This window comes from Salvelinus fontinalis, unplaced genomic scaffold, assembly GCF_029448725.1.
Source record: "Salvelinus fontinalis isolate EN_2023a unplaced genomic scaffold, ASM2944872v1 scaffold_0269, whole genome shotgun sequence".
Taxonomy (NCBI): domain Eukaryota; kingdom Metazoa; phylum Chordata; class Actinopteri; order Salmoniformes; family Salmonidae; genus Salvelinus; species Salvelinus fontinalis.
In genome coordinates, this window is record NW_026600478.1 from 138,143 (window position 1) to 163,311 (window position 25,169).

Consider the following 25,169-nt stretch of genomic DNA (forward strand, 5'->3'; position numbering starts at 1 on the left):
ATAACAACCACAGCTGGTCTAGAGTAGCCTACTGATAACAACCACAGCTGGTCTAGAGTAGCCTACTGATAACAACCACAGCTGGTCTAGAGTAGCCTACTGATAACAACCACAGCTGGTCTAGAGTAGCCTACTGATAACAACCACAGCTGGCCTAGAGTAGCCTACTGATAACAACCACAGCTGGTCTAGAGTAGCCTACTGATAACAACCACAGCTGGTCTAGAGTAGCCTACTGATAACAACCACAGCTGGTCTAGAGTAGCCTACTGATAACCACAGCTGGTCTAGAGTACCCTACTGATAACAACCACAGCTGGTCTAGAGTAGCCTACTGATAACAACCACAGCTGGCCTAGAGTAGCCTACTGATAACAACCACAGCTGGTCTAGAGTAGCCTACTGATAACAACCACAGCTGGTCTGGAGTAGCCTACTGATAACAACCACAGCTGGTCTACAGTAGCCTACTGATAACAACCACAGCTGGTCTACAGTAGCCTACTGATAACAACCACAGCTGGTCTAGAGTAGCCTACTGATAACAACCACAGCTGGTCTGGAGTAGCCTACTGATAACAACCACAGCTGGTCTAGAGTAGCCTACTGATAACAACCACAGCTGGCCTAGAGTAGCCTACTGATAACAACCACAGCTGGTCTAGAGTAGCCTACTGATAACAACCACAGCTGGTCTACAGTAGCCTACTGATAACAACCACAGCTGGTCTAGAGTAGCCTGATAACCACAGCTGGTCTAGAGTAGCCTACTGATAACAACCACAGCTGGTCTAGAGTAGCCTACTGATAACAACCACAGCTGGTCTAGAGTAGCCTACTGATAACAACCACAGCTGGTCTAGAGTAGCCTGATAACCACAGCTGGTCTAGAGTAGCCTACTGATAACAACCACAGCTGGTCTAGAGTAGCCTACTGATAACAACCACAGCTGGTCTACAGTAGCCTACTGATAACAACCACAGCTGGCCTGGAGTAGCCTACTGATAACAACCACAGCTGGTCTAGAGTAGCCTACTGATAACAACCACAGCTGGTCTAGAGTAGCCTACTGATAACAACCACAGCTGGTCTAGAGTAGCCTACTGATAACAACCACAGCTGGTCTAGAGTAGCCTACTGATAACCACAGCTGGTCTAGAGTAGACTACTGATAACAACCACAGCTGGCCTAGAGTAGCCTACTGATAACAACCACAGCTGGCCTAGAGTAGCCTACTGATAACAACCACAGCTGGTCTAGAGTAGCCTACTGATAACAACCACAGCTGGTCTAGAGTAGCCTACTGATAACAACCACAGCTGGCCTAGAGTAGCCTACTGATAACAACCACAGCTGGCCTAGAGTAGCCTACTGATAACAACCACAGCTGGTCTACAGTAGCCTACTGATAACAACCACAGCTGGACTACAGTAGCCTACTGATAACAACCACAGCTGGTCTACAGTAGCCTACTGATAACAACCACAGCTGGTCTACAGTAGCCTACTGATAACAATCACAGCTGGTCTAGAGTAGCCTACTGATAACAACCACAGCTGGTCTACAGTAGCCTACTGATAACAACCACAGCTGGCCTAGAGTAGCCTACTGATAACAACCACAGCTGGCCTAGAATAGCCTACTGATAACAACCACAGCTGGTCTAGAGTAGCCTACTGATAACAACCACAGCTGGTCTACAGTAGCCTACTGATAACAACCACAGCTGGTCTAGAGTAGCCTACTGATAACAACCACAGCTGGCCTGGAGTAGTCTACTGATAACAACCACAGCTGGTCTAGAGTAGCCTACTGATAACAACCACAGCTGGTCTAGAGTAGCCTACTGATAACAACCACAGCTGGTCTAGAGTAGCCTACTGATAACAACCACAGCTGGTCTACAGTAGCCTACTGATAACAACCACAGCTGGTCTAGAGTAGCCTACTGATAACAACCACAGCTGGTCTACAGTAGCCTACTGATAACAACCACAGCTGGTCTAGAGTAGCCTGATAACCACAGCTGGTCTAGAGTAGCCTACTGATAACAACCACAGCTGGTCTAGAGTAGCCTACTGATAACAACCACAGCTGGTCTAGAGTAGCCTACTGATAACAACCACAGCTGGTCTAGAGTAGCCTACTGATAACAACCACAGCTGGTCTAGAGTAGCCTACTGATAACAACCACAGCTGGTCTAGAGTAGCCTACTGATAACAACCACAGCTGGTCTAGAGTAGCCTACTGATAACAACCACAGCTGGTCTAGAGTAGCCTACTGATAACAACCACAGCTGGTCTAGAGTAGCCTACTGATAACAACCACAGCTGGTCTAGAGTAGCCTACTGATAACAACCACAGCTGGTCTAGAGTAGCCTACTGATAACAACCACAGCTGGCCTGGAGTAGCCTACTGATAACAACCACAGCTGGCCTAGAGTAGCCTGATAACCACAGCTGGCCTGGAGTAGCCTACTGATAACAACCACAGCTGGCCTAGAGTAGCCTGATAACCACAGCTGGCCTGGAGTAGCCTTGTTTTAAGACGGTCATACTAGGAATCATTCAGCGATCTGAAGTCCAGGATGTAAGGGGAGGTTCTGAGGGTTGGGCTAGATGGTGATGGACAGAGATCAGCCAATTAAAACCTGGCGGCTGTCTGCACCGTTTCCTGCCATTGGGACTCCCATTCTGAGACGCTGTGAAAGCAGACTGTTCAACAGAGAGAGAGACCGCTGATAGATGAGATTACACCTGGTGCATAGAAGGATGGGACCAGGAAATGGATCTGGTCACAGTTGACGGATACGAGACATATTTAAATATCATGTATAGATGCAATGGCTAAAATGTGACGCAAGTTAGCATCGGGTATTAACGGGGCTAACGTGTGAATGAGGAAACCGTGTTGTTAGCTAACGAACAGAGCCCTCTACCTCAGCGCTCTCCCGGGCTCCGTTGGAATACTTTAGACATGCGTCCTTGAGGTAATCAGATAGGTTTAAGCCTCACAACTCAATCTTGGTCATCCATCTTTGATTATTTGAATCGTGTGTAGTAAAAGGCAACAACAAAAAAAAGTGTACCGTTTTGGGATTCGCAGGGGACCAGGATTGGACAACGCTGGCTTGACACCTATCCAATCACAATGATCTGTGATTATCTCAAGGAAACCAGAAAGGAAGGACACATTTTCTTCCGTATTTCAAACTGGGCTCCTCTCGGGTTCACGCCTTAATAAGACCGTTTAAAATGTAACAAAGCTTTTAGTCAACGATGGTTGGAGCAGACGGAGCAGTACTGTCAGGGGGGGTTCTGAGTAGAGTCCAGCAGGCTCTCTGGTCCAAAGCTGTAGACACCTCCCCCGTCTCAGTATTATAACTGCTGTGTAGTTGATACGAGGGCTGAATGTATCCGCTCTGTTCAAGTCTGTCACAAATGGCTCCCTATTCCCTATATAGTGCATTTGTCAAAGGTAGTGCACTATGTAGGGAATAGGGGTGCCATTTGGTATACAACCATCAGATTTTATAACTTTATTTAGTCCGTTAAGCTTCTCTTGGCAGTAGAGAACCCATTTCTGTCCGACTGCTGTGGTACCGACAACCGTTCCCAATGCTTCTTAACCCCAGTTTGGTTTTTGTATCAAAACAGACAGTAAATGTGCATGTTAGGACCCATACTTGTGCCTCACTTCCCTTCTGTATGTTCCTGTTCCTGTACTGATGAATACACACAGCGGCAGAAGATACCGTGGGGAGTCTTTTCTTCACCTCAGGCCCATTTATAGTCATCAACCGCCAGAGGCACACTGTGTTCTTATTCTGGACAAATGGCACCCTATTCCCTTCGTAGTGCACTACTTCAGACCAGGTCGGACTCTTCTAAGTATGACATGCAAGTCCGGTACATATTTCAGTGTTCAACCGACCCCCAGACGGTACCGACCCGACCCCCAGCGACAAGAAAAACAAGTGCTACCCAGTGAATGGTTGATGAATTTATTCCCGTTTTAAAGGAGTACAAACGTATCAGACAGGCGACGGCTGCAGTGCCTCAGCGAACAGACAAAAGGACACTTGGAAACAACCAAAACTAGAGATGAATGAAATCCTCTCTGTTCAAATCCTTTCACACCGACTGATGCCTTGTGGGAAAACAGACCGTGTGACCTAACAGGCCCTCTCTCTGCATCCAAAATGGCGCCATACGTTTTGACCAGCTCTAGAAAGATTTATCTATAATGCCTCAGAGGTTGTGAAGGGAGACATGTTCCCATAGAAAGACAATTACTGAAGCAGACGTTCCCTTTCAAGTCAATGAGGCAGTTACAGGTGAACCGGCGGCCATTTTGAGTGAGTAATTCCATGAGGGGGAGAAGGGAGTTGGAGTCCATTTACTCAGTTATGGGTGAACCGGCGGCCATTTTGAGTGAGTGTATTTCTGAGGGGGAGAAGGGAGTTTGTCCATTTACACAGTTATGGGTGAACCAGCGGCCATTTTGAGTGAGTCATTTCTTAAGGGGGAGAAGGTAAGATGGAGTCCATTTACTCAGACAGGTACACAGTTATGGGTAAACCGGCGGCCATATTGAGTGAGTAATTCCATGAGGGGGAGAAGGTAAGATGGAGTCCATTTACTCAGACAGGTAACATAATGAATCTCACTCCCAACACAACATATTTCCATTTATCTTTTACAATAAATAAAGTCTTACAAAGCAAAAAAGGTGTGAACACACACATTCAGTAGAAACACACACAGACAGCTGGGTTTAGGCAGTGAAAGGTGAGAACTAACTAGAGGACGAGGGTTTAATCTAGTCCTCAGATTATCTGGTAAAACTGACCCAGTCCTACATTAACATAAAGGGCCTGCAGCTCAAATGGCTCCCTGTCTCCTACATAGTGCACTACTTTTGACCAGAGCCCTATTGGGAGACCCTATTCCCTACATAGTACACTAGATAGGGAATAGGGAGCCATTTGAAATGAACCCTCATTAAACACACCCCTTCTTCAAAACACGGTTCTCTCTTCATCTTATCCTCAGAGAGCTGGACAGAGCCGGTAGATAAAACACTCCCTCTTCATTCTAGTCTACCACACTTTTTAAAAGGTCTCCTCTTGCCCCACAACCAGAAGAACCGCAGTCTCGCTAACCGTTAAAAACCCCCATCAACCTGCTTCCCGCTCATCTTTTAATTAAAACTATAGCAGCGGTATCTAGACGGAATGTTACTGAATCCCACAATAAGCTGAATATGGGTTCGTTCAACAAGTCTTATGCCCGTTAGGAGCAAGACGGTGGAGCCCATTGAACTTTCACAGTAATAAAATCACAATTAACCAGATTTTTATAACTAAAAATGTGTGTTGCTACACAACGCATGCAAATAAAACATTTAATTTCAACGGTCACATGTACGTCTCTGTGTTACAGTGTGTCTAGTTCAGGTGTGTCTCTGTCAGTGTGTCTAGTTCAGGTGTGTCTCTGTTAGTGTGTGTCTGTCAGTGTGTCTAGTTCAGGTGTGTCTCTGTCAGTGTGTCTAGTTCAGGTGTGTCTCTGTCAGTGTGTCTAGTTCAGGTGTGTCTCTGTTAGTGTGTCTCTGTCAGTGTGTCTAGTTCAGGTGTGTCTCTGTCAGTGTGTCTAGTTCAGGTGTGTCTCTGTTAGTGTGTCTCTGTCAGTGTGTCTAGTTCAGGTGTGTCTCTGTCAGTGTGTCTAGTTCAGGTGTGTCTGTCAGTGTGTCTAGTCCAGGTGAGTGAAGATAACTTGTTGTAGACGACCCCTCTGGCATCACATGACAAAATGGCCTCCTATTCCCTCACTAGTTCACTAGTTCAGACCATCTGGCTGACATAGTTGGCCAAGGTAGTGCACTAGATAGGGAATAGGGGCCATTCCAGATTGGAGAGTTGTCAGCGAGACAGGCAAGGATAAAGAGGGTTAAAATAAAACATGACCTGGGGCGGAGGGGTACAGGACTGGACCTGGGGCGGAGGGGATATAAGACTGGACCTGGGGCGGAGGGGATATAGGACTGGACCTGGGGCGGAGGGGATATAGGACTGGACCTGGGGCGGAGGGGATATAGGACTGGACCTGGGGCGGAGGGGATATAGGACTGGACCTGGGGCGGAGGGGATATAGGACTCGACCTGAGGCGGAGGTGATATAGGACTGGACCTGGGGCGGAGGGGATATAGGACTGGACCTGGGGCGGAGGGGATATAGGACTGGACCTGGGGCGGAGGGGATATAGGACTGGACCTGGGGCGGAGGGGATATAGGACTGGACCTGGGGCGGAGGGGATATAGGACTGGACCTGGGGCGGAGGGGATATAGGACTGGACCTGGGGCGGAGGGGATATAGGACTGGACCTGGGGCGGAGGGGATATAGGACTGGACCTGGGGCGGAGGGGATATAGGACTGGACCTGGGGCGGAGGGGTACAGGACTGGACCTGGGGCCGAGGGGTACAGGACTGGACCTGGGGCCGAGGGGTACAGGACTGGACCTGGGGCGGAGGGGTACAGGACTGGACCTGGGGCGGAGGGGTACAGGACTGGACCTGGGGCGGAGGGGTACAGGACTGGACCTGGGGCGGAGGGGTACAGGACTGGACCTGGGGCGGAGGGGTACAGGACTGGACCTGGGGCGGAGGGGTACAGGACTGGACCTGGGGCGGAGGGGTACAGGACTGGACCTGGGGCGGAGGGGTACAGGACTGGACCTGGGGCGGAGGGGTACAGGACTGGACCTGGGGCGGAGGGGTACAGGACTGGACCTGGGGCGGAGGGGTACAGGACTGGACCTGGGGCGGAGGGGTACAGGACTGGACCTGGGGCGGAGGGGTACAGGACTGGACCTGGGGCGGAGGGGTACAGGACTGGACCTGGGGCGGAGGGGTACAGGACTGGACCTGGGGCGGAGGGGATATAGGACAGGACCTGGGGCGGAGGGGATATAGGACAGGACCTGGGGCGGAGGGGATATAGGACTGGACCTGGGGCGGAGGGGATATAGGACTGGACCTGGGGCGGAGGGGTATAGGACTGGACCTGGGGCGGAGGGGTACAGGACTGGACCTGGGGCGGAGGGGTACAGGACTGGACCTGGGGCGGAGGGGCACAGGACTGGACCTGGGGCGGAGGGGCTAGGGGTACAGGACTGGACCTGGGGCGGAGGGGGCACAGGACTGGACCTGGGGCGGAGGGGCTAGGGGTACAGGACTGGACCTGGGGCGGAGGGGCACAGGACTGGACCTGGGGTGGAGGGGCACAGGACTGGACCTGGGGCGGAGGGGCACAGGACTGGGGTTAGTTGATAGGCAGAAGGGTTGAGTGGGGTCAGCCTGTATCGCCCTCCAGGGGGCGTGTCCTCTAAGCTTTCTCCTCCAGTATGTTGTCCAGGGGGCGTGTCCTCTAAGCCTTCTCCTCCAGTATGTTGTCCAGGGGGCGTGTCCTCTAAGCCTTCTCCTCCAGTATGTTGTCCAGGGGGCGTGTCCTCCTCCTCCAGTATGTTGTCCAGGGGGCGTGTCCTCCTCCTCCAGTATGTTGTCCAGGGGGCGTGTCCTCTAAGCTTCCTCCTCCAGTATGTTGTCCAGGGGGCGTGTCCTCTAATCCTTCTCCTCCAGTATGTTGTCCAGGGGGCGTGTCCTCTAAGCCTTCTCCTCCAGTATGTTGTCCAGGGGGCGTGTCCTCTAAGCCTTCTTCTCCTCCAGTATGTTGTCCAGGGGGCGTGTCCTCCTCCTCCAGTATGTTGTCCAGGGGGCGTGTCCTCTAATCCTTCTCCTCCAGTATGTTGTCCAGGGGGCGTGTCCTCTAAGCCTTCTCCTCCAGTATGTTGTCCAGGGGGCGTGTCCTCCTCCTCCAGTATGTTGTCCAGGGGGCGTGTCCTCTAATCCTTCTCCTCCAGTATGTTGTCCAGGGGGCGTGTCCTCTAAGCCTTCTTCTCCTCCAGTATGTTGTGCAGCTCATCAGCGTCCTCTGCCGTTTTGACCCTGATGAGCATGGCGACAGGGTTGGTAGGGTTGTTGAGGTCCACCACGGGGTTAGGAACACATATCACCATGACGTTGTTCTTCCCCATCCTGGAACAGGGCGTGGAGGCCTGGACCAGGATGTTCAACAGGATGTTACCTGGAGGAGAGAGAGAGAGGGTGTTATTGATGAGGGCTGGACCAGGATGTTACCTGGAGCAGAGAGAGAGAGGGTGTTATTGATGAGGGCTGGACCAGGATGTTACCTGGAGCAGAGAGAGAGAGGGTGTTATTGATGAGGGCTGGACCAGGATGTTACCTGGAGGAGAGAGAGAGAGGGTGTTATTGATGAGGGCTGGACCAGGATGTTACCTGGAGGAGAGAGAGAGAGAGGGTGTTATTGATGAGGGCTGGACCAGGATGTTACCTGGAGGAGAGAGAGAGAGAGAGAGGGAGAGGGTGTTATTGATGAGGGCTGGACCAGGATGTTACCTGGAGGAGAGAGAGAGAGAGAGGGTGTTATTGATGAGGCCTGGACCAGGATGTTACCTGGAGGAGAGAGAGAGAGAGGGTGTTATTGATGAGGCCTGGACCAGGATGTTACCTGGAGGAGAGAGAGAGAGAGAGGGTGTTATTGATGAGGCCTGGACCAGGATGTTACCTGGAGGAGAGAGAGAGAGAGAGGGAGAGGGTGTTATTGATGAGGGCTGGACCAGGATGTTACCTGGAGGAGAGAGAGAGAGAGGGTGTTATTGATGAGGGCTGGACCAGGATGTTACCTGGAGGAGAGAGAGAGAGAGGGTGTTATTGATGAGGGCTGGACCAGGATGTTACCTGGAGGAGAGAGAGAGAGAGGGTGTTATTGATGAGGGCTGGACCAGGATGTTACCTGGAGGAGAGAGAGAGAGGGTGTTATTGATGAGGGCTGGACCAGGATGTTACCTGGAGGAGAGAGAGAGAGAGGGTGTTATTGATGAGGGCTGGACCAGGATGTTACCTGGAGGAGAGAGAGAGGGTGTTATTGATGAGGGCTGGACCAGGATGTTACCTGGAGGAGAGAGAGAGAGAGGGTGTTATTGATGAGGGCTGGACCAGGATGTTACCTGGAGGAGAGAGAGAGAGGGTGTTATTGATGAGGGCTGGACCAGGATGTTACCTGGAGGAGAGAGAGAGAGAGGGTGTTATTGATGAGGGCTGGACCAGGATGTTACCTGGAGGAGAGAGAGAGAGAGAGAGGGAGAGGGTGTTATTGATGAGGGCTGGACCAGGATGTTACCTGGAGGAGAGAGAGAGAGAGAGGGTGTTATTGATGAGGGCTGGACCAGGATGTTACCTGGAGGAGAGAGAGAGAGAGAGAGAGGGTGTTATTGATGAGGCCTCAGTAATACCTCAGTCTGGCCACTAGAGGGAGGAGACTACAGATATCCACAGTAATACCCCAGTCTGGCCACTAGAGGGAGGAGACTGCAGATATCCACAGTAATACCTCAGTCTGGCCGCTAGAGGAAGGAGAACACAGATATCCACAGTAATACCTCAGTCTGGCCACTAGAGGGAGGAGACAACAGATATCCACAGTAATACATCATTCTGGCCACTAGAGGGACGAGACCACAGATATCCACAGTAATACCTCAGTCTGGCCACTAGAGGGAGGAGACCACAGATATCCACAGTAATACCTCAGTCTGGCCACTAGAGGGAGGAGACCACAGATATCCACAGTAATACCTCAGTCTGGCCACTAGAGGGAGGAGACTACAGATATCCACAGTAATACCACAGCCTTGGTATGGGCCAGCAGGCAAAAACACAGCCTTAGTATGGGCCAGCAGGCAAAAACACAGCCTTAGTATGGGCCAGCAGGCAAAAACACAGCCTTGGTATGGGCCAGCAGGCAAAAACACAGCCTTAGTATGGGCCAGCAGGCAAAAACACAGCCTTAGTATGGGCCAGCAGGCAAAAACACAGCCTTGGTATGGGCCAGCAGGCAAAAACACAGCCTTAGTATGGGCCAGCAGGCTTCAAAACACAGCCTTAGTATGGGCCAGCAGGCTTCAAAACACAGCCTTAGTATGGGCCAGCAGGCTTCAAAACACAGCCTTAGTATGGGCCAGCAGGCAAAAACACAGCCTTAGTATGGGCCAGCAGGCAAAAACACAGCCTTAGTATGGGCCAGCAGGCAAAAACACAGCCTTAGTATGGGCCAGCAGACAAAAACACAGCCTTAGTATGGGCCAGCAGACAAAAACCCAGCCTTAGTATGGGCCAGCAGGCAAAAACACAGCCTTAGTATGGGCCAGCACGCAGAAACACAGCCTTAGTATGGGCCAGCAGGCAAAAACACAGCCTTAGTATGGGCCAGCAGGCAAAAACACAGCCTTAGTATGGGCCAGCAGGCAAAAACACAGCCTTAGTATGGGCCAGCAGGCAGAAACACTCATCAGTAAAGATTTTGTCAACTGTGAGGTGCATAAAGTGAATTGGACATCACGCTTAAAACCCCAAATAAAAACCTCCTTCTCCTATTGCTACATTTAGAAAATACAAAAATCTGCTCCTAGGATTTTACAGAGCCAGCAGTCACTTACCACAGGCAGGGTTTCCCCTAGGATTGTTTTCAGCAGTGGTTGCAAGGCTAGCGGGGCATTGCTACTACTGGGGGTATGCACTGGGACTAGCATTAGCACAAGGACATGCTAGGTGTTCCATAGACTTACAATCATTGAGCCAATGACTATACATGTAAAAAAGCGCCTCGGCCGAAATATATATATTTAATATAATATATAATAATATATATAAATTATAATATATTATATATATTATATATAATAATATATTATAAATATATATAAGGTAAGGTTTAATAAGGCTTAATGCCGTAAGGTTTAATAAGGTAAGGTTTAATAAGGTTTAATGCGGTAAGGTTTAATGCGGTAAGGTTTAATGCGGTAAGGTTCAATAAGGTAAGGTTTAATAAGGCTTAATGCGGTAAGGTTAAATAAGGCTTAATGCCGTAAGGTTAAATAAGGCTTAATGCCGTAAGGTTTAATAAGGTAAGGTTTAATAAGGTAAGGTTTAATAAGGTAAGGTTTAATAAGGCTTAATGCCGTAAGGTTTAATAAGGTAAGGTTTAATAAGGTAAGGTTTAATAAGGTTTAATGCGGTAAGGTTAAATAAGGCTTAATGCCGTAAGGTTAAATAAGGCTTAATGCCGTAAGGTTTAATAAGGTAAGGTTTAATAAGGCTTAATACGTAAGGTTTAATAAGGCTTAATGTGGTAAGGTTTAATAAGGTTTAATGCGGTAAGGTTTAATAAGGCTTAATGTGGTAATAAGGCTTAATAAGGCTTAAAAACCTTTCACACCACTGAGTACAGTCTAGGTCTCTAGATAAGGTTTAATAAGGTAAGGTTTAATGCGGTAAGGTTTAATAAGGGTTAATATTTTAATAACATACCCAGGTTGGTGTCTTTCACACCGAGTACAGTCTAGGTCTAGATAAGGGTTAATAAGGGTTAATATTTTAATAACATACCCAGGTTGGTGTCAGCGCGGACTAACAGCTGTGTCTTTCCGTCTGCGGTCGTCTTCAGGTGCAGCGTTCCAACTCCCTTCTCCTTGAACTCCGTCTCTTTCTTATAGAACAGTTTACACCTGGAACACACGTCGACTGACGTCAATTTCATCGTTTGGGGAAGAAACCCCCCCCCCCCCGTTTCTGAATGGTAAAATATAACACCGCAGAAGGTTTGGCAAATGTGAACCATAATACATTCCAGTGGCTATTTCTAAGACGTATGAAGCAGATCCTACAGATGTATAGAGAGACATATTTTTTAAAAAATGTTTCTGGAAACGAAGAGCTACTTTTTGGAGTAGAACGCGTCAGTCTCCTTGATCTCCTGGACTTCCACTTTGGGGGGTTCATCTGATTCCTCTCCGTTTTCATCTACGGGGCGACAAGGAAGAGACGGACGGACGTTATGAAAGAGCATGCAACACTGTCCAACATTATTTCATTAAATAAAAAAATAAAGAGGGTCTCTGATAAAGAAATGTACCGATGAAACAAACATATGGCCTAAATCCACTTTACACTAAGAATATTCAGTATTTATTTTCCACAATGACCTTACATGTGAGCTCAGCCCCTTGAATGTGATATCTAATAAAAAAGATTTAAAACCACTGGGATTAAAAACCCTGAAATTGAGATTTAATAGAGGTTTAATCTCTGGGATTAAAAACCTAAATGTGAGATCTAATAGAGGTGTAATCTGGGATTAAAAACCTGAATGTGAGATCTAATAGAGGTCTAATCTCTGGGATTAAAAACCTAAATGTGAGATCTAATAGAGGTTTAATCTCTGGGATTAAAAACCTGAATGTGAGATCTAAGAGGTTAAATCTCTGGGATTTAAAACCCTGAATGTGAGATCTAATAGAGGTTTAATCTCTGGGATTAAAAACCTGAATGTGAGATCTAAGAGGTTAAATCTCTGGGATTAAAAACCTGAATGTGAGATCTAATAGAGGTCTAATCTCTGGGATTAAAAACCTGAATGTGAGATCTAATAGAGGTCTAATCTCTGGGATTAAAAACCTGAATGTGAGATCTAATAGAGGTCTAATCTCTGGGATTAAAAACCTGAATGTGAGATCTAATAGAGGTCTAATCTCTGGGATTAAAAACCTGAATGTGAGATCTAATAGAGGTCTAATCTCTGGGATTAAAAACCTGAATGTGAGATCTAATAGAGGTCTAATCTCTGGGATTAAAAACCTGAATGTGAGATCTAATAGAGGTCTAATCTCTGGGATTAAAAACCTGAATGTGAGATCTAAGAGGTTAAATCTCTGGGATTAAAAACCAATACAATCTTCAAATATGATAAAAATGGTAAAACATTATGTCTTATAATTCTGCTGAAATGTACTAAACTATCAGCATAGTTGTTTACCCAATATGTTTCACAAAACATTGTTGACAAACCACAACATGGACATCGGTCACGGCTTTATATAATGATTTAGCCAACAAAAAACATTCAGAAATCTAGTCAGTTAAAATTTATTTAGATAATGCTGACGTAAAAACTAAAATGTTTGCAAAATATCCTCGGTCTGTATTCTGGCTCTATATGTTATCCATCACTAGCGGCGCCATATCACCTAGTACAATTCTGGACTAGCGGCACCATATCACCTAGTACAATTCTGGACTAGCAACACCATATCACCTAGTACAATTCTGGACTAGCAACACCATATCACCTAGTAGAATTCTGGCTCTATATATTGTCCATCACTAACAGCACCATATCACCAGGTAACATTCTGAGTATGTTGTCTATCAGCACCATATCACCAGGTAACATTCTGAGTATGTTGTCTAACAGCACCATATCACCAGGTAACATTCTGAGTATGTTGTCTAACAGCACCATATCACCAGGTAACATTCTGAGTATGTTGTCTAGCAGCACCATATCACCAGGTAACATTCTGAGTATGTTGTCTAGCAGCACCATATCACCAGGTAACATTCTGAGTATGTTGTCTATCACTAGCAGCACCATATCACCAGGTAACATTCTGAGTATGTTGTCTAACAGCACCATATCACCAGGTAACATTCTGAGTATGTTGTCTAACAGCACCATATCACCAGGTAACATTCTGAGTATGTTGTCTAGCAGCACCATATCACCAGGTAACATTCTGAGTATGTTGTCTAACAGCACCATATCACCAGGTAACATTCTGAGTATGTTGTCTAACAGCACCATATCACCAGGTAACATTCTGAGTATGTTGTCTAGCAGCACCATATCACCAGGTAACATTCTGAGTATGTTGTCTAGCAGCACCATATCACCAGGTAACATTCTGAGTATGTTGTCTAGCAGTACCATATCACCAGGTAACATTCTGAGTATGTTGTCTATCACTAACAGCACCATATCACCAGGTAACATTCTGAGTATGTTGTCTAGCAGCACCATATCACCAGGTAACATTCTGAGTATGTTGTCTATCACTAGCAGCACCATATCACCAGGTAACATTCTGAGTATGTTGTCTAACAGCACCATATCACCAGGTAACATTCTGAGTATGTTGTCTAGCAGCACCATATCACCAGGTAACATTCTGAGGATGTTGTCTATCACTAACAGCACCATATCACCAGGTAACATTCTGAGTATGTTGTCTAGCAGCACCATATCACCAGGTAACATTCTGAGTGTGTTGTCTATCACTAGCAGCACCATATCACCAGGTAACATTCTGAGGATGTCTAACAGCACCATATCACCAGGTAACATTCTGAGTATGTTGTCTAGCAGCAACATATCACCAGGTAACATTCTGAGTATGTTGTCTATCACTAGCAGCACCATATCACCAGGTAACATTCTGAGGATGTCTAACAGCACCATATCACCAGGTAACATTCTGAGTATGTTGTCTAGCAGCAACATATCACCAGGTAACATTCTGAGTATGTTGTCTAACAGCACCATATCACCAGGTAACATTCTGAGTATGTTGTCTAACAGCACCATATCACCAGGTAACATTCTGAGTATGTTGTCTAGCAGCACCATATCACCAGGTAACATTCTGAGTATGTTGTCTAGCAGCACCATATCACCAGGTAACATTCTGAGTATGTTGTCTAGCAGCACCATATCACCAGGTAACATTCTGAGTATGTTGTCTAGCAGTACCATATCACCAGGTAACATTCTGAGTATGTTGTCTATCACTAACAGCACCATATCACCAGGTAACATTCTGAGTATGTTGTCTAGCAGCACCATATCACCAGGTAACATTCTGAGTATGTTGTCTATCACTAGCAGCACCATATCACCAGGTAACATTCTGAGTATGTTGTCTAACAGCACCATATCACCAGGTAACATTCTGAGTATGTTGTCTAGCAGCACCATATCACCAGGTAACATTCTGAGGATGTTGTCTATCACTAACAGCACCATATCACCAGGTAACATTCTGAGTATGTTGTCTAGCAGCACCATATCACCAGGTAACATTCTGAGTATGTTGTCTAGCAGCACCATATCACCAGGTAACATTCTGAGTATGTTGTCTATCACTAGCAGCACCATATCACCAGGTAACATTCTGAGGATGTCTAACAGCACCATATCACCAGGTAACATTCTGAGTATGTTGTCTAGCAGCAACATATCACCAGGTAACATTCTGAGTATGTTGTCTATTACTAGCAGCACCATATCACCAGGTAACATTCTGAGGATGTCTAACAGCACCATATCACCAGGTAGCATTCTGAGTATGTTGTCTAGCAGCACCATATCACCAGGTAACATTCTGAGTATGTTGTCTAGCAGCACCATATCACCAGGTAACATTCTGAGTATGTTGTCTAGCAGCACCATATCACCAGGTAACATTCTGAGTATGTTGTCTAGCAGCACCATATCACCAGGTAACATTCTGAGTATGTTGTCTAGCAGCACCATATCACCAGGTAACATTCTGAGTATGTTGTCTAGCAGCACCATATCACCAGGTAACATTCTGAGTATGTTGTCTAGCAGCACCATATCACCAGGTAACATTCTGAGTATGTTGTCTAACAGCACCATATCACCAGGTAACATTCTGAGTATGTTGTCTATCACTAACAGCACCATATCACCAGGTAACATTCTGAGTATGTTGTCTATCAGCACCATATCACCAGGTAACATTCTGAGTATGTTGTCTATCAGCACCATATCACCAGGTAACATTCTGAGTATGTTGTCTAGCAGCACCATATCACCAGGTAACATTCTGAGTATGTTGTCTAGCAGCACCATATCACCAGGTAACATTCTGAGTATGTTGTCTAACAGCACCATATCACCAGGTAACATTCTGAGTATGTTGTCTATCACTAACAGCACCATATCACCAGGTAACATTCTGAGTATGTTGTCTATCAGCACCATATCACCAGGTAACATTCTGAGTATGTTGTCTAGCAGGACCATATCACCAGGTAACATTCTGAGTATGTTGTCTAGCAGCACCATATCACCAGGTAACATTCTGAGTATGTTGTCTAGCAGCACCATATCACCAGGTAACATTCTGAGTATGTTGTCTAGCAGCACCATATCACCAGGTAACATTCTGAGTATGTTGTCTAGCAGCACCATATCACCAGGTAACATTCTGAGGATGTCTAACAGCACCATATCACCAGGTAACATTCTGAGTATGTTGTCTAGCAGCACCATATCACCAGGTAACATTCTGAGTATGTTGTCTAACAGCACCATATCACCAGGTAACATTCTGAGGATGTCTAACAGCACCATATCACCAGGTAACATTCTGAGTATGTTGTCTAGCAGCACCATATCACCAGGTAACATTCTGAGTATGTTGTCCATCACTAGTAGCTCCATATCACCAGGTAACATTCTGAGTATGTTGTCTATCAGCACCATATCACCAGGTAACATTCTGAGTATGTTGTCTAACAGCACCATATCACCAGGTAACATTCTGAGTATGTTGTCTATCAGCACCATATCACCAGGTAACATTCTGAGTGTGTTGTCCATCACTAACAGCACCATATCACCAGGTAACATTCTGAGTATGTTGTCTATCAGCACCATATCACCAGGTAACATTCTGAGTATGTTGTCTAACAGCACCATATCACCAGGTAACATTCTGAGTATGTTGTCTATCAGCACCATATCACCAGGTAACATTCTGAGTGTGTTGTCCATCACTAACAGCACCATATCACCAGGTAACATTCTGAGTATGTTGTCTATCACTAGCAGCACCATATCACCAGGTAACATTCTGAGTATGTTGTCTAACAGCACCATATCACCAGGTAACATTCTGAGTATGTTGTCTAACAGCACCATATCACCAGGTAACATTCTGAGGATGTTGTCTATTACTAACAGCACCATATCACCAGGTAACATTCTGAGTATGTTGTCTAACACTAATAGCACCATATCACCAGGTAACATTCTGAGTATGTTGTCTAGCAGCACCATATCACCAGGTAACATTCTGAGTGTGTTGTCTAACAGCACCATATCACCAGGTAACATTCTGAGTATGTTGTCTAACAGCACCATATCACCAGGTAACATTCTGAGTATGTTGTCTAACAGCACCATATCACCAGGTAACATTCTGAGTATGTTGTCTAGCAGCACCATATCACCAGGTAACATTCTGAGTATGTTGTCTAGCAGCACCATATCACCAGGTAACATTCTGAGTATGTTGTCTAACAGCACCATATCACCAGGTAACATTCTGAGTATGTTGTCTATCAGCACCATATCACCAGGTAACATTCTGAGTATGTTGTCTAACAGCACCATATCACCAGGTAACATTCTGAGTATGTTGTCTATCAGCACCATATCACCAGGTAACATTCTGAGTATGTTGTCCAACAGCACCATATCACCAGGTAACATTCTGAGTATGTTGTCTAGCAGCACCATATCACCAGGTAACATTCTGAGTGTGTTGTCTAGCAGCACCATATCACCAGGTAACATTCTGAGTATGTTGTCTAGCAGCACCATATCACCAGGTAACATTCTGAGTACGTTGTCTATCACTAACAGCACCATATCACCAGGTAACATTCTGAGTATGTTGTCTATCACTAGCAGCACCATATCACCAGGTAACATTCTGAGTATGTTGTCTAACAGCACCATATCACCAGGTAACATTCTGAGTATGTTGTCTATCAGCACCATATCACCAGGTAACATTCTGAGTATGTTGTCTATCACTAACAGCACCATATCACCAGGTAACATTCTGAGTATGTTGTCTAGCAGCACCATATCACCAGGTAACATTCTGAGTATGTTGTCTAGCAGCACCATATCACCAGGTAACATTCTGAGTATGTTGTCTAGCAGCACCATATCACCAGGTAACATTCTGAGTGTGTTGTCTAACACTAACAGCACCATATCACCAGGTAACATTCTGAGTGTGTTGTCTGTTACTAGCAGCACCATATCACCAGGTAACATTCTGAGGTTGTCTAGCAGCACCATATCACCAGGTAACATTCTGAGTATGTTGTCTAACAGCACCATATCACCAGGTAACATTCTGAGTATGTTGTCTAGCAGCACCATATCACCAGGTAACATTCTGAGTATGTTGTCTAGCAGCACCATATCACCAGGTAACATTCTGAGTATGTTGTCTAGCAGCACCATATCACCAGGTAACATTCAGAGTATGTTGTCTAACAGCACCATATCACCAGGTAACATTCAGAGTATGTTGTATAGCAGCACCATATCACCAGGTAACATTCTGAGTATGTTGTCTATCACTAGCAGCACCATATCACCAGGTAACATTCTGAGTATGTTGTCTAGCAGCACCATATCACCAGGTAACATTCTGAGTATGTTGTCTAGCAGCACCATATCACCAGGTAACATTCTGAGTATGTTGTCTAGCAGCACCATATCACCAGGTAACATTCTGAGTATGTTGTCTAGCAGCACCATATCACCAGGTAACATTCTGAGTATGTTGTCTAGCAGCACCATATCACCAGGTAACATTCTGAGTATGTTGTCTATCACTATCAGCACCATATCACCAGGTAACATTCTGAGTATGTTGTCTATCACTGACAGCACCATATCACCAGGTAACATTCTGAGTATGTTGTCTATCACTAGCAGCACCATATCACCAGGTAACATTCTGAGTATGTTGTCTAACAGCACCATATCACCAGGTAACATTCTGAGTATGTTGTCTAGCAGCACCATATCACCAGGTAACATTCTGAGTATGTTGTCTAACAGCACCATATCACCAGGTAACATTCTGAGTATGTTGTCTATCACTAACAGCACCATATCACCAGGTAACATTCTGAGTATGTTGTCTAGCAGCACCATATCACCAGGTAACATTCTGAGTATGTTGTCTAACAGCGCCATATCACCAGGTAACATTCTGAGTATGTTGTCTAGCAGGACCATATCACCAGGTAACATTCTGAGTATGTTGTCTAACAGCGCCATATCACCAGGTAACATTCTGAGTATGTTGTCTAGCAGCACCATATCACCAGGTAACATTCTGAGTATGTTGTCTATCAGCACCATATCACCAGGTAACATTCTGAGTATGTTGTCTAACAGCACCATATCACCAGGTAACATTCTGAGTATGTTGTCTAGCAGCACCATATCACCAGGTAACATTCTGAGTATGTTGTCTAGCAGCACCATATCACCAGGTAACATTCTGAGTATGTTGTCTATCACTAACAGCACCATATCACCAGGTAACATTCTGAGTATGTTGTCTATCACTAGCAGCACCATATCACCAGGTAACATTCTGAGTATGTTGTCTATCACTAACAGCACCATATCACCAGGTAACATTCTGAGTATGTTGTCTATCACTAACAGCACCATATCACCAGGTAACATTCTGAGTATGTTGTCTATCACTAGCAGCACCATATCACCAGGTAACATTCTGAGTATGTTGTCTAACAGCACCATATCACCAGGTAACATTCTGAGTATGTTGTCTATCACTAACAGCACCATATCACCAGGTAACATTCTGAGTATGTTGTCTAACAGCGCCATATCACCAGGTAACATTCTGAGTATGTTGTCTATCACTAGCAGCACCATATCACCAGGTAACATTCTGAGTGTGTTGTCTAGCAGCACCATATCACCAGGTAACATTCTGAGTATGTTGTCTAACAGCACCATATCACCAGGTAACATTCTGAGTATGTTGTCTAACAGCACCATATCACCAGGTAACATTCTGAGTATGTTGTCTAGCAGCACCATATCACCAGGTAACATTCTGAGTATGTTGTCTAGCAGCACCATATCACCAGGTAACATTCTGAGTATGTTGTCTATCACTAACAGCACCATATCACCAGGTAACATTCTGAGTATGTTGTCTAACAGCGCCATATCACCAGGTAACATTCTGAGTATGTTGTCTAGCACTAACAGCACCATATCACCAGGTAACATTCTGAGTATGTTGTCTATCAGCACCATATCACCAGGTAACATTCTGAGTATGTTGTCTATCACTAGCAGCACCATATCACCAGGTAACATTCTGAGTATGTTGTCTAGCAGCACCATATCACCAGGTAACATTCTGAGTATGTTGTCTAGCACTAACAGCACCATATCACCAGGTAACATTCTGAGTATGTTGTCTATCAGCACCATATCACCAGGTAACATTCTGAGTATGTTATCTATCACTAACAGCACCATATCACCAGGTAACATTCTGAGTATGTTGTCTATCACTAACAGCACCATATCACCAGGTAACATTCTGAGTATGTTGTCTAGCAGCACCATATCACCAGGTAACATTCTGAATATGTTGTCTATCACTAGCAGCACCATATCACCAGGTAACATTCTGAGTATGTTATCTATCACTAACAGCACCATATCACCAGGTAACATTCTGAGTATGTTGTCTAGCAGCACCATATCACCAGGTAACATTCTGAGTATGTTGTCTAGCAGCACCATATCACCAGGTAACATTCTGAGTATGTTGTCTAGCAGCACCATATCACCAGGTAACATTCTGAGTATGTTGTCTAACAGCACCATATCACCAGGTAACATTCTGAGTGTGTTGTCTAACAGCACCATATCACCAGGTAACATTCTGAGTATGTTGTCTATCACTAACAGCACCATATCACCAGGTAACATTCTGAGTATGTTGTCTATCACTAACAGCACCATATCACCAGGTAACATTCTGAGGATGTTGTCTAACAGCACCATATCACCAGGTAACATTCTGAGTATGTTGTCTAGCAGCACCATATCACCAGGTAACATTCTGAGTATGTTGTCTATCACTAGCAGCACCATATCACCAGGTAACATTCTGAGTATGTTGTCTATCACTAGCAGCACCATATCACCAGGTAACATTCTGAGTATGTTGTCTAGCAGCACCATATCACCAGGTAACATTCTGAGTATGTTGTCTGTTACTAGCAGCACCATATCACCAGGTAACATTCTGAGTATGTTGTCTATCAGCACCATATCACCAGGTAACATTCTGAGTATGTTGTCTAGCACTAACAGCACCATATCACCAGGTAACATTCTGAGTATGTTGTCTAACAGCACCATATCACCAGGTAACATTCTGAGTATGTTGTCTAACAGCACCATATCACCAGGTAACATTCTGAGTATGTTGTCTAACAGGACCATATCACCAGGTAACATTCTGAGTATGTCTAACAGCACCATATCACCAGGTAACATTCTGAGTATGTTGTCTAGCAGCACCATATCACCAGGTAACATTCTGAGTATGTTGTCTAACACTAACAGCACCATATCACCAGGTAACATTCTGAGTATGTTGTCTAACAGCACCATATCACCAGGTAACATTCTGAGTATGTTGTCTAACAGCACCATATCACCAGGTAACATTCTGAGTGTGTTGTCTAGCAGCACCATATCACCAGGTAACATTCTGAGTATGTTGTCTATCACTAACAGCACCATATCACCAGGTAACATCCTGAGTATGTTGTCTAACACTAACAGCACCATATCACCAGGTAACATTCTGAGTATGTTGTCTATCACTAACAGCACCATATCACCAGGTAACATTCTGAGTATGTTGTCTAACAGCACCATATCACCAGGTAACATTCTGAGTGTGTTGTCTATCACTAACAGCACCATATCACCAGGTAACATTCTGAGTATGTTGTCTAACAGCACCATATCACCAGGTAACATTCTGAGTGTGTTGTCTAGCAGCACCATATCACCAGGTAACATTCTGAGTATGTTGTCTATCACTAACAGCACCATATCACCAGGTAACATTCTGAGTATGTTGAATCACTAGCAGCACCATATCACCAGGTAACATTCTGAGTATGTTGTCTATCACTAACAGCACCATATCACCAGGTAACATTCTGAGTATGTTGTCTATCACTAACAGCACCATATCACCAGGTAACATTCTGAGTATGTTGTCTAGCAGCACCATATCACCAGGTAACATTCTGAGTATGTTGTCTATCACCAGCAGCACCATATCACCAGGTAACATTCTGAGTATGTTGTCTAGCAGCACCATATCACCAGGTAACATTCTGAGTATGTTGTCTAGCAGCACCATATCACCAGGTAACATTCTGAGTATGTTGTCTATCACTAACAGCACCATATCACCATGTAACATTCTGAGTATGTTGTCTATCAGCACCATATCACCAGGTAACATTCTGAATATGTTGTCTAGCAGCACCATATCACCAGGTAACATTCTGAGTATGTCGTCTAACAGCACCATATCACCAGGTAACATTCTGAGTATGTTGTCTATCACTAACAGCACCATATCACCAGGTAACATTCTGAATATGTTGTCTAGCAGCACCATATCACCAGGTAACATTCTGAGTATGTTGTCTAACAGCACCATATCACCAGGTAACATTCTGAGTATGTTGTCTAGCAGCACCATATCACCAGGTAACATTCTGAGTATGTTGTCTAGCAGCACCATATCACCAGGTAACATTCTGAGTATGTTGTCTATCACTAACAGCACCATATCACCAGGTAACATTCTGAGTATGTTGTCTATCACTAACAGCACCATATCACCAGGTAACATTCTGAATATGTTGTCTAGCAGCACCATATCACCAGGTAACATTCTGAGTATGTTGTCTAGCAGCACCACATCACCAGGTAACATTCTGAGTATGTTGTCTATCACTAGCAGCACCATATCACCAGGTAACATTCTGAGTATGTTGTCTAGCAGCACCATATCACCAGGTAACATTCTGAGTATGTTGTCTATCACTAACAGCACCATATCACCAGGTAACATTCTGAGTATGTTGTCTATCACTAACAGCACCATATCACCAGGTAACATTCTGAGTATGTTGTCTAGCAGCACCATATCACCAGGTAACATTCTGAGTATGTTGTCTAGCAGCACCATATCACCAGGTAACATTCTGAGTATGTTGTCTATCACTAACAGCACCATATCACCAGGTAACATTCTGAGTATGTTGTCTAACAGCACCATATCACCAGGTAACATTCTGAGTATGTTGTCTATCACTAGCAGCACCATATCACCAGGTAACATTCTGAGTATGTTGTCTAGCAGCACCATATCACCAGGTAACATTCTGAGTATGTTGTCTAGCAGCACCATATCACCAGGTAACATTCTGAGTATGTTGTCTAGCAGCACCATATCACCAGGTAACATTCTGAGTATGTTGTCTATCAGCACCATATCACCAGGTAACATTCTGAGTATGTTGTCTAACAGCACCATATCACCAGGTAACATTCTGAGTATGTTGTCTATCACTAGCAGCACCATATCACCAGGTAACATTCTGAGTATGTTGTCTATCACTAGCAGCACCATATCACCAGGTAACATTCTGAGTATGTTGTCTAACAGCACCATATCACCAGGTAACATTCTGAGTGTGTTGTCTATCACTAGCAGCACCATATCACCAGGTAACATTCTGAGTATGTTGTCTAGCAGCACCATATCACCAGGTAACATTCTGAGTATGTTGTCTAGCAGCACCATATCACCAGGTAACATTCTGAGTATGTTGTCTATCACTAACAGCACCATATCACCAGGTAACATTCTGAGTATGTTGTCTAGCAGCACCATATCACCAGGTAACATTCTGAGTATGTTGTCTAGCAGCACCATATCACCAGGTAACATTCTGAGTATGTTGTCTATCACTAACAGCACCATATCACCAGGTAACATTCTGAGTATGTTGTCTAGCAGCACCATATCACCAGGTAACATTCTGAGTATGTTGTCTAGCAGCACCATATCACCAGGTAACATTCTGAGTATGTTGTCTATCACTAGCAGCACCATATCACCAGGTAACATTCTGAGTATGTTGTCTAGCAGCACCATATCACCAGGTAACATTCTGAGTATGTTGTCTATCACTAGCAGCACCATATCACCAGGTAACATTCTGAGTATGTTGTCTATCACTAACAGCACCATATCACCAGGTAACATTCTGAGTATGTTGTCTATCACTAACAGCACCATATCACCTAGTAACAGTCTGAGTATGTTGTCTAACACTAGCAGCACCATATCACCAGGTAACATTCTGAGTATGTTGTCTAGCAGCACCATATCACCAGGTAACATTCTGAGGATGTTGTCTATCACTAGCAGCACCATATCACCAGGTAACATTCCGGGTGTGTTGTCCATCACTAGCAGCACCACATATAATATCTAGTCACATGATATCACAGCTGTCAGGACAGTAAAGTATAATATTTATATGACCCCTACATACATTAAATCTTCCATATCGTACCTGTTGTCTGGGTTGGGGCAGCCTCCGCTTTGGCCCCACTGAAGGAGAAGGCAGGAGGAGCGGCACCTCCAAACAGGGAGGAGGAGAAGACACTAGAAGCTCCTCCGGAGCTCAGGGACCCCAACACTGAGCTGTTCCCCTTCTGGCCCAAGTTAAAGCCGATGCCGGCGGGGATCGGAGCAGGAGCGGCGGCCGAGCTGTCCACCGGGGCCGTAGCGCTGTCGTCCTTACGGAAGGAGAACCCCAACGCCGTGGCCGTCGAGCCGGCGGTACCAGAGGAGGGTGGTGGAGCGGTACTGACTGCCCGCTTCTCCTCTGGTTCCGCTGCTTTGCTACCGCTCTCATCCGCCACCACAGCAGCTCCACTCCCTCCGTATTTCTTATCGATGCTGGACAGGTGCTTCTCGTAGTCCCTGAAGATGGGGTTCAGGTCACAGAGGGGGTTTCCGTTGACGTGCTTGGTGATCCAGTCCCTGACAGAGCAGTTGAGAGCTGTGAGCTGCCTACTGTATTCCTGGTTGTTACTGCCGTTAGAGGAGAGAGAGGAGCCGGGAGACAGACTGGAAACCACGGGGGAGGAACCATTTGACTGCTGCCCTGTGATGACGGCACTGGAGGGGCCGCTGAATGTTAATGAACCTAGGAGAGGAGGGATAGAAGAGAGGGGGGATA

The 25,169-nt window shown here is 45.4% G+C and overlaps 1 protein-coding gene across 4 annotated transcripts in view; it reads right to left on the reverse strand.

The window, feature by feature from the left end:
* Positions 1 to 7,507: 7,507 nt before the first annotated feature.
* Positions 7,508 to 25,169, reverse strand: part of LOC129845286 (nuclear pore complex protein Nup50-like) — a 33,716-nt gene continuing 16,054 nt past the window's right edge. For 2 of the 4 annotated variants that reach the window (XM_055913162.1, XM_055913165.1), the window contains exons 5-8: positions 24,498 to 25,136; positions 11,864 to 11,945; positions 11,532 to 11,650; positions 7,508 to 8,151 (exon numbers count right to left, since the gene is read on the reverse strand). In XM_055913162.1, coding sequence (XP_055769137.1) covers positions 7,952 to 8,151; positions 11,532 to 11,650; positions 11,864 to 11,945; positions 24,498 to 25,136 — 1,040 coding nt within the window. In that variant the 3' untranslated portion in view covers positions 7,508 to 7,951. The remainder of the gene's footprint in view (positions 8,152 to 11,531; positions 11,651 to 11,863; positions 11,946 to 24,497; positions 25,137 to 25,169) is intronic. The other 2 variants (XM_055913163.1, XM_055913164.1) reach the window with 1 other exon arrangement.